The 13,557-nt window shown below is 40.2% G+C and overlaps 1 protein-coding gene across 3 annotated transcripts in view; it reads left to right on the forward strand.

Moving 5' to 3' along the window:
* TRPM3 (transient receptor potential cation channel subfamily M member 3) overlaps window positions 1-13,557 on the forward strand; it is a 694,734-nt gene that overhangs the window by 303,109 nt on the left and 378,068 nt on the right. For all 3 annotated transcript variants that reach the window (XM_063913891.1, XM_063913889.1, XM_063913890.1), the window contains exons 3-5: window positions 6,679-6,883; window positions 10,252-10,465; window positions 13,360-13,484. In XM_063913891.1, the coding sequence (XP_063769961.1) occupies window positions 6,679-6,883; window positions 10,252-10,465; window positions 13,360-13,484 (544 nt within the window). The remainder of the gene's footprint in view (window positions 1-6,678; window positions 6,884-10,251; window positions 10,466-13,359; window positions 13,485-13,557) is intronic.

Raw genomic sequence — 13,557 nt, forward strand, 5'->3', positions numbered from 1 at the left:
TTTAAGTTTGGATCTAGAGGTGTACAAGAAGCATTGTGTCCCAGTGATGTTACATGGTAAATCAAAGGGATGCATGTTCAAGAATATTAATTCATCCCACAAAATGGCTACCTACACTATGTTATTGCAAAAGGTACACATTAATTTATCATGTGACCTAAATTCCCCATGGCTTGCCAACTCAGATAGTTCTAAAACTTTCAGTGTGCTCCATGAGCCAGAAGATGCTATTCCTATTATTTATATCCCGATAATTTATTCACACGTTTACTGATTTTATTTTCGAATTGGACTTGCTTTAAAATTCAGATTTGTATTTCTTTAAATCCTGCAATCCTTGTATCTTTGGTATTAGTTCTTATTTCTTACTGTATGTTGGGATATTTCAAGTTTATCAGGAAACTAGTAACAAGTAATGAAGTTATAGCTAAAAAAAAAAAAACATGAGCAATTTTGAATTCGTCAGTAAAATATCTGATAATAGAAACATAGAATTTGACGAGAGATAAGAACCACTTGGCCCATCTAGTCTGCCCTCTTTTTTAACCTTTTGGTAACCTCCGCTCTATTTGATCCTTATTTATGTGAAAGGATATTCATATGCCTATCCCAAGCATGCTTAAATTAAATTGTTCTACTGACTTAACCTCAACCACCTCTGATGGGTGGCAATTCTATCTATTCACTACCCTTTCTGTGAAGTAATTTTTCCACAAATTTCCCCTGGACCCCCCCCCCCCCCCCCCCCCCCCCCTCCATTCCCAGCACATGTCCTTGTGTTCTATTACTTCTCTTCCATTGAAGAATGTTTCCCTCCTGGACTTTGCTAAAATCCTTGATATTGTATACAGTATTTGAAAATGTTCCTTTCTCTGCTCCAAACTGTACATGTTAAGAACTTTTAGTCTTTCTGGGTAAGTTTTGTGATGTAGTCCATACAGTGTAGGCTGTAGTGAGATGGTATGGCAGGTGTCGCTGATGAGGGTACTTTGAGACCCTCAGTCAGTGGCAAATCCAAAGGGGGGAATCAGTGTGATCGCTTCCCACACCACCTGCACAGGCAGAGACACTTATGCTACTACTCAGCGGCAGCATCCTCTCTAGTCTAACTGCAGCCCAGCAAACAGCAGTTGGGTGGGGAGAGAGACTGCTGCTGCTGTCACGTAAGAGGGGAAGCGGCAGACTCGGGCCCCTACCGGACCCCTCCAACAAGCCAGAACTGGGTAATTAGTACCCTGCTCTCTCTGCAGCCCTGGTTACCTAAGCAAGTTTTTCACCATGGGGTGCAAAAAAAAAAAAATAGCTCTGCCAATAGTCATCAATGTAATTGGGTACTTTTGTATCTGTTCTCCTTTGCCTGCAAGATATATATATATATATATATATATAGGCATATCCATGTCTAATTGTATCACTATTACCAGAACACTTCCTTACTGCTTGGCCGTCCCAGTTTCACCTCTTCAAGAAGAAGTCAACAATATGCAAAATGTTTATACAGATGTACAAATATGTGTTTATGGTGTTCAGTGTCCAGAATTGAACCAAATGAAAAGAGGTACTCTCAGTATCATCGGAACCTCAGGCTGACAATGCTGCACAATGGAAGAGGAAGCAGGAAACTGCCATAATTTGTTTTACAGATATAAACATCAAGATGCAGACTCCCACTGCAAATTTCCACACACAGTACATACATGTTAAATTGTTGGATGAGGTTCAAAATAAATATATGATTAAAAGTTTTAACCACTTAAAATGAAATTGTACAACCACCTTTGCACCCAGGGAAGATCTGATGCCTCTGTATTCTCCTGGTGTTCTCACAAAGGTCAGTGCTGTGGTTGCAATACAGGAACTGCAGAAGAATTAATTTGTATTTGATGTACTACCATCTCTGAACATGGCTTTATAATAAAGTCTTTATATTCTGCCAAAAACAATAACCACATAGCTAAACTGTATCAGAGCAGCTACGTGCATACAGAAGCAACAGCTTTTCATTTCACTGGGGAAACAGGATTGGTGAGAAGAACTATTATTTAGCTATGTACTATCCGCATAAAATACAGATGAAGTAGACTTTACTGCATCATACATATTTGTCCATATTTCTTACCAAGGCTCAACTGGTTGTACCAATAATACACTTTTTGTGAACAATGATTGTAGCTAATTATAGACCAGTTAGTCTTACATCTATAGTGGGGAAAGTATTGGATGGTATTCTAAGAGATAGTATTCAGAAGTTCCTTGAAACCAATAAGGTCATTAAAAGGAATCAACATGGGTTTATGAAGGACAGATCCTGTCAAACCAACTTACTTGGCTTTTATGAAACAGTAAGCGCAAACCTAGATCAGGGTAAAGACGTGGATGTAATCTTTTTAGACTTTGCCAAAGCGTTCGATACTGTACCACACATGAGACTTATCTACAAGCTACAAGAATCAGGGCTAGGAAGCACAATATGCAATTGGGTCAAAAACTGGTTAGATAATAGGAAGCAGCGCGTTGTGGTTAATGGATCTTTTTCAACTTGGACTGAAGTGCTAAGTGGTGTGCTGCAAGGCTCAGTATTAGGACCGCTATTGTTCAATATTTTCATTAACGACCTAACAGAAGGTCTAGAGAGCATGGTGTCAATTTTTGCAGATGATACCAAATTGTGTAAGGCTATAAATACAGAGGAGGATGCCGAGTCTCTTCAGAACGACTTAGTTAAATTAGAAGCATGGGCAGCCAAATGGAGAATGCGCTTCAACACAGACAAGTGTAAGGTAATGCACTGTGGTAACAAGAACATAAATTACACCTACCTACTAAATGGGGTAAAATTAGGGGATTCTGTACTGGAAAAGGACTTAGGTGTCCTCATAGATAGCAAGCTAAGCAGTAGTACCCAAAGTAGGACTGCAGCAAAGAAGGCTAATAAGATATTAGTATGCATAAAACGGGGTATTGATGCTAGGGACGAGAGTATTATATTCCCGTTATATAAATCACTAGTGAGGCCACACCTTGAATACTGTGTACAATTCTGGGCACCGTACTACAAAAAGGATATCCTGGAGCTTGAAAAGGTACAGAGGAGGGCGACCAAACTAATTAAGGGCATGGAGACGATGGAATACAAGGAAAGGCTTGAAAGACTAGGCATGTTTACATTGGAAAAGCGGAGACTAAGAGGGGATATGATCAACATCTACAAATATATAAGGGGACAATACACAGAGCTTGCGCGGGACCTGTTTTTGGTTAGATCAACACAGAGGACTCGTGGACACTCGCTCAGGTTAGAGGAGAGGAGATTCCGCACAATACGGCGTAAAGGCTTTTTCACGGTAAGGACAATACATGTTTGGAATTCCCTGCCCGAGGGAGTTGTAATGGCGGAATCTGTCAACACCTTTAAGAATGGGTTAGATCAATTCCTAATGGATAAGGATATCCAGGGGTATGGTGCATAGTCATGCATTATAGTTACTATAAATAGGGATAAAATGCAACGGCTGACAGCAGCATCAGTCAGAAACTTTAGTCAAATCATCATGCATAGGAGACCACAAATAGGTTGAACTCGATGGACAATTGTCTTTTTTCAACCTCAGATACTATGTTACTATGTTACTATGTAATTCCCACACAATTAATCATTTTTGGATATACAAATATTTTATTAATTAATATTTCCTGGGAGGTATTCAATAAAAAGGGAGGGATGTAGCTACTGGGGTGAGTGCCCCTAACTATTCAATTGACTTAAGTTGGGAGATGTCGTTGTCTGAGGCTTAGTTGTGGTAATCTACATTTTCGACTTAAGTTGGGTACACACTGACAGGCCCGGCAAACAGGGGGGGGGGGGGGGGACAAAGGGGACACCCATACAGGGCTCTAAGGTTCAGAGGGTCACCAAGGATAAGAGACACAAAAAACGGGGCCACATTACCAATATTGCTTTTTAAAGTGTTTGCTCCAACTGCTCAATTTAAGTAATAAAACAATATATATATATATATATATATATATATATATATATACACACACAGGTTGAGTATCCATTATCCAAAATGCTTGGGACCAGAGGTATTTCAGGTATATGATTTTTCCGTATTTCGGAATAATTGCATACCATAATGAGATATCATGGTGATGGGCCCTAAATCTAAGCACAAAATGTATTTATGTTACATATACACCTTATACACACAGCCTGAAGGCAATTTTAGCCCATTTTTTTTATAACTTTGTGCATTAAACAAAGTGTGTCTGTATTCACACAATTCATTTATGTTTCTTATACACCTTATACACACAGCCTGAAGGTCATTAAATACAATATTTTTAATAACTTTGTGTATTAAACAACGTTTGTGTACATTGAGCCAAAAAAAACAAAGGTTTCACTATCTCACCCTCAGTCAAAAAAGTCCGTATTTCGGAATATTTGGATATGGGATACTCAACCTGTGTATATATATATATATATATGTATATATACACTGCTCAAAAAAAATAAAGGGAACACTGGGAACACTTAAACAACACAATGTAACTCCAAGTCAATCACACTTCTGTGAAATCAAACTGTCCACTTAGGAAGCAACACTGATTGACAATCAATTTCACATGCTGTTGTGCAAATGGAATAGACAACAGGTGGATATTATAGGCAATTAGCAAGACACCCCCAATAAAGGAGTTGTTCTGCAGGTGGTGACCACAGACCACTTCTCAGCTCCTATGCTTTCTGGCTGATGTTTTGGTCACTTTTGAAAGCTGCTTTCACTCTAGTGGTAGCATGAGATGGAGTCTACAACCCACACAAGTGGCTCAGGTAGTGCAGCTCATCCAGGATGGCACATCAATGCGAGCTGTGGCAAGAAGGTTTGCTGTGTCTGTCAGCGTAGTGTCCAGAGCATGGAGGCGCTACCAGGAGACAGGCCAGTACATCAGGAGACGTGGAGGAGGCCCAGCAGCAGGACCTCTACCTCCGCCTTTGTGCAAGGAGGAACAGGAGCAGCACTGCCAGAGCCCTGCAAAATGACCTCCAGCAAGCCACAAATGTGCATGTGTCTACTTAAACGATCAGAAACAGACTCCATGAGGGTGGTATGAGGGCCGACGTCCACAGGTGGGGGTTGTGCTTACAGCCCAACACTGTGCAGGACGTTTGGCATTTGCCAGAGAACACCAAGATTGGCAAATTCGCCACTGGCGCCCTGTGCTCTTCACAGATGAAAGCAGGTTCTCACTGAGCACATGTGACAGACGTGAAAGAGTCTGGAGACGCCAAGGAGAACGTTCTGCTGCCTGCAACATCCTCCAGCATGACCGGTTTGGCAGTGGGTCAGTAATGGTGTGGGGTGGCATTTCTTGGGGGGCCGCACAGCCCTCCATGTGCTCGCCAGAGGTAGCCTGACTGCCATTAGGTACCGAGATGAGATCCTCAGACCCCTTGTGAGACCATATGCTGGTGCTGTTGGCCCTGGGTTCCTCCTAATGCAAGACAATGCTAGACCTCATGTGGCTGGAGTGTGTCAGCAGTTCCTGCAAGACGAAGGCATTGATGCTATGGACTGGCCCACCCGTTCCCCAGACCTGAATCCAATTGAGCACATCTGGGACATCATGTCTCGCTCCATCCACCAACGCCACGTTGCACCACAGACTGTCCAGGAGTTGGTGGATGCTTTAGTCCAGGTCTGGGAGGAGATCCCTCAGGAGACCATCTTCCACCTCATCAGGAGCATGCCCAGGCATTGTAGGGAGGTCATACAGGCACGTGGAGGCCACACACACTACTGAGCCTCATTTTGACTTGTTTTAAGGACAGTACATCAAAGTTGGATCAGCCTGTAGTGTGTTATTCCACTTTAATTTTGAGTGTGACTCCAAATCCAGGCCTCCATGGGTTAATAAATTTGATTTCCATTGATAATTTTTGTGTGATTTTGTTGTCAGCACATTCAACTATGTAAAGAACAAAGTATTTAATAAGAATAGTTCATTCATTCAGATCTAAGATGTGTTATTTTAGTGTTCCCTTTATTTTTTTGAGCAGGATATATATAGATAGATAGATAGATAGATAGATAGATAGATAGATAGATAGATAGATAGATAGATAGATATATCTGCTATTCAATCTATCTGCAGCTACATATGAAGAGGGGGGTTGTTCATACACACAGAAAGATGCACCAATATATCGGCAGATATACTGCATCTGCTGTGTTGCACAGCAGATGCAGTATATCTGACTGAAGCAGCAATAAAACAAGTCTGGGTAATAACAGACAGACAGAGGTAAGACGGGTCCCGCTGGCAAGCTTACAATCTATAATACCTTATACTAAGAATGTACTGTAATGTGTATTGCGTAGGATCTAATTTGTGACTGCTTCTTTTTTTCCTTTTCTTTTTTTTCTTTGTGGATTCCAACATAAACAGCACAAATACTGTATGGTGATGCAGCGTAAAGGTTATGAGGAGTGTAATCCCAGCAAAACAAATTTGAAACACTGACGTTTGATAGCTTCCCCAGTGTTTGAGTTCAGCATACTGTGGAAAGCATCACACAGCCCAGATGCTGTTCTGTAATAGAGATCATCATGCTTAGAATGGTGTGTTGTGTAATGCTGAAACATACAGAGTATTGTCTTCTTTGTACTGTAGGTGTTGCTGTGGGCGTCTCATAGGACAGCATGTTGGGTTGACTCCGAGTATATCCATCATCCAAAATGAGAAGAATGAAGGCAGATTCAATCGTAATGATGTTCAGTCAGAAAAGTGGTCGGTTGGAAAACATACACAGCTCAGTCCCACAGATGCCTTTGGGACTATTGAATTCCAAGGAGGGGGGCACTCCAATAAGGCCATGGTACGCTCCCTTGTTGTTTATGTTTCTTGGACATCTTGACCTCTGCACAGTGGGTCAAGTCTGTACGGAAGCACTGCCATTCTGCATCTGTTTTGTGATTAACACTATCATGGTATCTGCAGTGCTGGAGTGCACAAACTATGTTTCACCATTGTTAATGTTACTTAGGGGTCTATTTATTATTATTATTTTACTAAAATAATGTGAAAAGGTGTTTTCACACCCTTTTCACAGTATTTTAGTATCACCTGAATGTATTAAAGGGCATTTGGAGCAGTTTTCATGAAAAACTGCTCCAAAGCCTTTAATTCACTTTTTTTTTTAGTATCCCACATCGCATTCCCCATACTTATAATGGGAAATGTGATGTGACCAAATTTACTAAAAAATGTTATTTAAAAATACTACAGTGTGACCTGTGATAATCTCGCCAGCTCAGGCTGGCGAGTTCACAGGGCAGCACTGCGATAAGCACCCTTTTGCCCAGCTTTCTCTGCCCTGGCAGAGAAAGCTAAGCAGGGACCCGGCAGAGTGATCAGCTATGTGTGTCCGATGGACACACAAGCTGATCACAGTGTAAAAATAAAAAGTTAAAAAAACAAAAAACATACTCACCTGTCCAGGGATCCGGTGTCCGTTGCTCCGGTGGGCGCTGCCGGGCGCCGGGTCCCCCATATGCTGCAATGTGACCCCTGTGCAGTAAAGTGACGCTGCAAAATGGCAGCACACTTTACAGCACCGGGGGTCACAGCGCAGGAGAAGGACCCGGCAGCCTTCTGAAGCAGCGCGGACTGGCTCCCTGGACAGGTGAGTATATTATCCTGCATATTTTTACGAAAAATACCCAGATAATGCTGCGAAGAGGCATCACAGGGACAGAGCTTGACCGCAAGCTCTGTTCCTGCATGCGATAATTGATACATCACTGTGATGTAATCAATTCTCGCAGTGCAAGTTTGGGCGATTTTATCACCTGTCATCCACATCCTGGATGCGGATGGTGATAATTAGGCCCCTTAGTGATTTCATTGATTGTTGATTCAGTAAAAACATGTAAACCTCTAGTAATCCCCCATTCCCATATACAGGCGTAACATACATTTTCCATATGTATCATCGGAAAAGGCTATATATATATATATATATATATATACTATGAGTTTATATGAAATAAACAGGGCAGTGTAGTATACTGAGCCTACTTAGCCCTCCACATATCAAATACCATGAGATGAACGACACATCCATGCTGCTGTGCTATGTCTATCCAGAGACAACCATTATATCTGGCAACTACAGAGGACAAAGTGATGTGTATATACTATATAGTAGTTGAGACACCTGAGTTAGGGGGTAATTCCAAGTTGATCGCAGCAGGATTTTTGTTAGCAATTGGGCAAAACCATGTGCACTGCAGGGGAGGCAGATATAACATGTGCAGAGAGAGTTAGATTTGGGTGTGGTGTGTTCAATCTGCAATCTAAATTGCAGTGTAAAAATAAAGCAGCCAGTATTTACCCTGCACAGAAATAAAATAACCCACCCAAATCTAACTCTTTCTGCACATGTTATATCTGCCTCCCCTGCAGTGCACATGGTTTTGCCCAATTGCTATCAAAAATCCTGCTGCGATCAACTTGGAATTACCCCCTTAATTTGTTAAATATAAATGTAGTGCATTTCAGATTTGGGTATTTTGGCTGAAGCAGAAATTGATGAGTGAGTACAGCTCTAGTATTGGATCAAAACTTTAGTTCCCTCTAAGTCAGGCATGTCCAAACTGCGGCCCTCCAGCTGTTGTGAAACTACATGCCCTGACACAGTTTTGCTGTCAGAGAACGCTAGAGCTGTGTCAGGGCATGCTGGGATGTGTAGTTTCTCAACAGCTGGAGGACCGCAGTTTGGACATGCCTGCTCTAAGTGGAGCAATTCAGAAAGGAAACATATAAAAGACCAAGCCATAATTGAGTGGTCCCTTCTGGGATATCCCAGAGTGTTTGATCTAGGTGCTAAGTGGGGGTGGGGGAGATGAGGGGAGAGGGGGGGGGGGGGGGGAGTTGATGTGCAATGTACCATTATGCACTCCACTGAAGCTTGGGCAACCACTGTACAATACCGTGTTCCTCAGCATTGCGCAGCACGGGCATTTGGCCACAATGATGGTATCCTGGAGACTGGTCTGCACTAGGTAATGCAGGAGAATACCCTACAATTTGGATCCTTATGGACATTCTAGGAAAGTCAGCAAATAAGGGATTACTTGATAATGACTCCATACACAGTTATCAGAACTTTTCCCAGTTTTTAAAACGAACGTTTCAGCAGTGGTCTATTTTAAGTGTGTAATGTCAATATAAATACAGTAGATCTGATAGGAAGACAGTACTGCTTGTAGTAACTATAGCTGTTAAAGGCCTTAGAAGTGGGACTTGAGGGGGTATATCCGTAGCATCTTTGTATTGTCACTTAGTAGACCTACCCATAAATGATGCCCCCTGACATGACAGTCACACTCATGGATTTCGTTTTAGCCAGTTATAAGATGTTAATTTGCAAGAAGGTCAGTAGTACTGTACATACCAGACTGCAATATTTATTCACTTGGTATCATACAAAATTCCAGTGTTCTGCACAGCTTACATTTAAACATTTTCTGTTTTCTATATCACAAATACCCTATTGCGCTAGGCAAATATAGAGCAGCATCTCTAGAAAAGTCCCCTGCTAGCAGAGGCTCAAGATAAAACTATACAGTACTGTTCTGAGGGCGCTAGTCTTTGTTAATCTAGACAGTACAATGTCTCAATCATTTATGACATAAAAACTGTTATAAACATCAATTAAAATGTATTCACAATTCCATTTAAAATGGCAAACACGAATACAGTTACAAATTTTCATAAAAATGCAAGGTAAATCATTCCAGTTGGATGTGGCGTTTTTCTTAGCCGGAATATTGCTTCAATTGGTAGCAAAGAGAAAAAGCATAGAACCCAACGTGTTTCATCCCAAAGGGCTTCCTCAGGGGTACATTATCAATTATTTTGGAAAAATATGGTATACAGAGATGTATCGTTATAAATGCAGACTTGAAGCAATCAAATTGGTGTAATGCACATAAAAAAATCAGTAACGATTTCAGATAAGATTCTTCAAACTGAAAATAATCCTTGGAAGGAACTGTGGTATAAAAAGGCCAACACTATTGTTGGATCAACAGTGCATGGACGCAGAGAACACTACTGAACTTTTATTGGTTCCAGGGTGGTATATTGGCTTCACCAAACTAGTACTGGGTGGTAATAAAAAGCCTGATGTGTGTCTGTCAGTGCAATAGTGAAAGTTTTCTGTTTTCTGCCTGATTACAGTATGTTCGTGTTTCATTTGACACCAAGCCGGACCTTCTGCTGCACCTCATGACAAAGGAGTGGCAACTAGAACTGCCAAAGCTTCTCATATCTGTCCATGGAGGCCTCCAAAATTTTGAGCTACAGCCAAAACTAAAACAGGTCTTTGGAAAAGGCCTAATCAAAGCTGCCATGACAACAGGAGCCTGGATATTCACTGGAGGAGTAAACACTGGTAAAAATCACTTTATCTGTCACATGCTTATAAATCATATTACACATTGGATGCATACATAATTATTTCTTTCTTCTCCCCTCTGTGAGTTCCTAGAGGAGAAATACAGGTGGTGAGTGTGGGAGGGGTGCTAATCACATCATCATGATCCCACAATGATCTCGCCAATTTGGGCATCACACAGAGAGGGTGTGGCCTGATGATGCAAATCTGGAGAATTGCGCCCTTTCATTAGGTATTGGGTAGGATTTAGGAGGGAGACCTGTTCTCATGGGAGTTCTTGGGTAATTTGGAGCCTTCTGAACTCAGATATGATAGGGCGTAGAAGTTTATCAAAATCACAACCCTGTTTGGCATGTAAATTATCCAGTTTTCATAATAACATTATTCTGTTTTTTATAAAAGAATGTTTTTATGAACTTTCATTTGACTGTTTAAGTGCACCTATTAGGATACGTTCACTTTTTTATTTGTTCACATATTTATAGAATTTAGTAATGTATAATACTACAAATATGTCATGATTGCTTCTGTATCCAAAATTAATTCTGTTTTACTTAGTTGCCAGTGCCACTAAGTAGTTATGTTGCTTTCAGTTATATCCATCTAGTATTTACTGCCTAATGCCAGGGACAGAATATAAACACAAATAATAATTAAGTTATCAAAAGAAGTTATTTGTGTTTCAAAGACATGTCTTATCATAATGGGTGGTATTCACTCCCTTCCACACCCGTTCTGTTTCTGCTGATGGGTGTGGTATAATTATTTCAGCTCACTGCCCTTGGGGTAGCGAGGGTGCCCAACCCTTTACGCATCTAAACCTGAATGGGTGCGAAACGCGCGATAACGGGGAACACTTTAGAAAGGAGATTGGGCGTGCTATATCATTTGAATACTGCCCTATGTATTATTATTTAGCACCAACATATTTTATGTTGCTGTACAATCAAAGAATTTTATTCCAGTACATCAATCCCTGCTCCAGTAGAGCTTTCAATTTTATATCCATACCATAGATATACACATAAGCTAATTTTGTCATAAACCCTCAAAAAAATATATATGCGCTCAAAAGAAACCCACATGAATTTTGGAAGAACCTACAAAATATAACTCACACCAACAGCACACTTGCCTGTGTGAAGCCTGTGTCCAATAGGTTAACTTGAACAAACTGACCAATGCAATTAAGGTTAGGGTTAGGCAGTAATCAGGGTTAGGCTGCAATTAGGGTTAGGACTGGGCTGCAATTATCCTTAGATGTAAGCAGCAATAGTACTGTCGAAATTCTGTCAATGTCAACATGTTATCTGTCAACATTGTAGACATGTACATTACTGAATGTCGACATTCAGCATATCATACCCAACCCAATATTTGCAGGGACCCCTTGAAAATGGATGTATTCAAAAGATATCCCACAAATATTTTTAATAAAAATGCTCCTAGTGTGAGTAAAATAAGAGCACACATATTTTATCTGAATCATCGGAATCTCAAGTAGCTAAGATACTTCTTTTATTAGATATTTAGGCAGCAATTCATTGATTTGCTGTTCTGGTGATGGCAATAAAAAAACAGAACTATTCCATCTAAGACAAGTAGGATTACTCTCCAGTGCTGAAAAGCACATATCTGTTTATGAGGACATAAATAAGAAGGTTATATAAATCATCAACAGATTTCAACTCTAGAGAGACTCATATGGAGTATATAGTATCACATGTATTTTATTATTTTCTCACTGTATCAAGTGACTGGTTTTGAATAGTTACAAGATTTGGGTATACTGTACGCTATATTTCGTTTTTCATTTATACATTACTTTGCTCTGAATCTTTACTATATTCATATGCTCACACCCCACCCACCAAAAGATGATGTATCAGATCCAGAAGGTAGATATACTCTTTAGAAATGCCACCCCTTGTTACTGTGTAGCTGGTATAAGGTGCTAGAGTAGACCTATCACATCCTTGCTGATACATACATCTACCCTAAAAGGGTGTATTAGTCCATGCACATTCAGATGCACACTTGTACACCAAGGAAGAGCTTATAGCAGCATTTACATATAGTTGCAGAAGCAGTACCAGCAAAATATACAAACATGGATGAAGAATCAACCTCTGAAGGGCTTGAGATTTTTCCCTTAACACATAAAAATAAAACTTGGAAATTTTTATAGCATATTTTCATGTTGCCATATTTAGAAATCAAAATATTGTAAAATAAGAAATTAAAACATTGTCAAAGAATCTAGGTATTAAACATGTAGCATGTAATAGTTGTAGGGATTAGAACTTGTTCACAAAATATTCTAGCGGAGGCAATTAGCTTTATGATGTTTATGAACAAATTTTCTATCTCCTTTTACAAACATTTATGACCCTTTCCTGCTTGACGTGGGCTTTTCAATCTGTCCGTGACAAATTCTCTCGGTGAAAGGTTTCATGGGGAGAGGACCTGCTGGTAGGAGTTTGGAAAAAGATTTCTGTCCTGACAGTTACATGCATCACATCACTGCAGGAGTACAACGGCTTAATGTACTAGCGATCTCCATATACATTTCCATTTATGAAATATTTTACAAAGAAAAATGGTACTCCTCATTGACTTCTTAATAGCTTTATACTCTACAGTACATATTACATTATGATAGCTAGATCTGGTCTACTATCTTGATTTTTGTGCTAAAACATGAGTGAAAATAACTTCTTTTATTGGAAGCCTATGCCATAGGCAGCCATTGTTATAGTAATCAAATACAGCATGTGCCATTTACCTAATAGCATTTGCTTGTGATATTCATCACTAATATACTGTTACATTTGGTAATTAGATGTCAGCTTATTTTTTAAATGAATACCTCATACCCCGCTATTTTCTAGGTGTCATTCGCCATGTAGGAGATGCTTTGAAAGACCATGCATCAAAGTCAAGAGGGAAGATCTGCACGATTGGTATTGCCCCCTGGGGAATAGTAGAAAATCAGGAGGACCTCATTGGCAAAGATGTAAGTAACCTTCTTATTTGGGGTGTATGGTTATGGCCAGTCAACATAAAGCAACACCCTCAAATAGATAAAA

The sequence above is a fragment of the Pseudophryne corroboree genome, chromosome 1, assembly GCF_028390025.1.
Source record: "Pseudophryne corroboree isolate aPseCor3 chromosome 1, aPseCor3.hap2, whole genome shotgun sequence".
NCBI lineage: Eukaryota > Metazoa > Chordata > Amphibia > Anura > Myobatrachidae > Pseudophryne > Pseudophryne corroboree.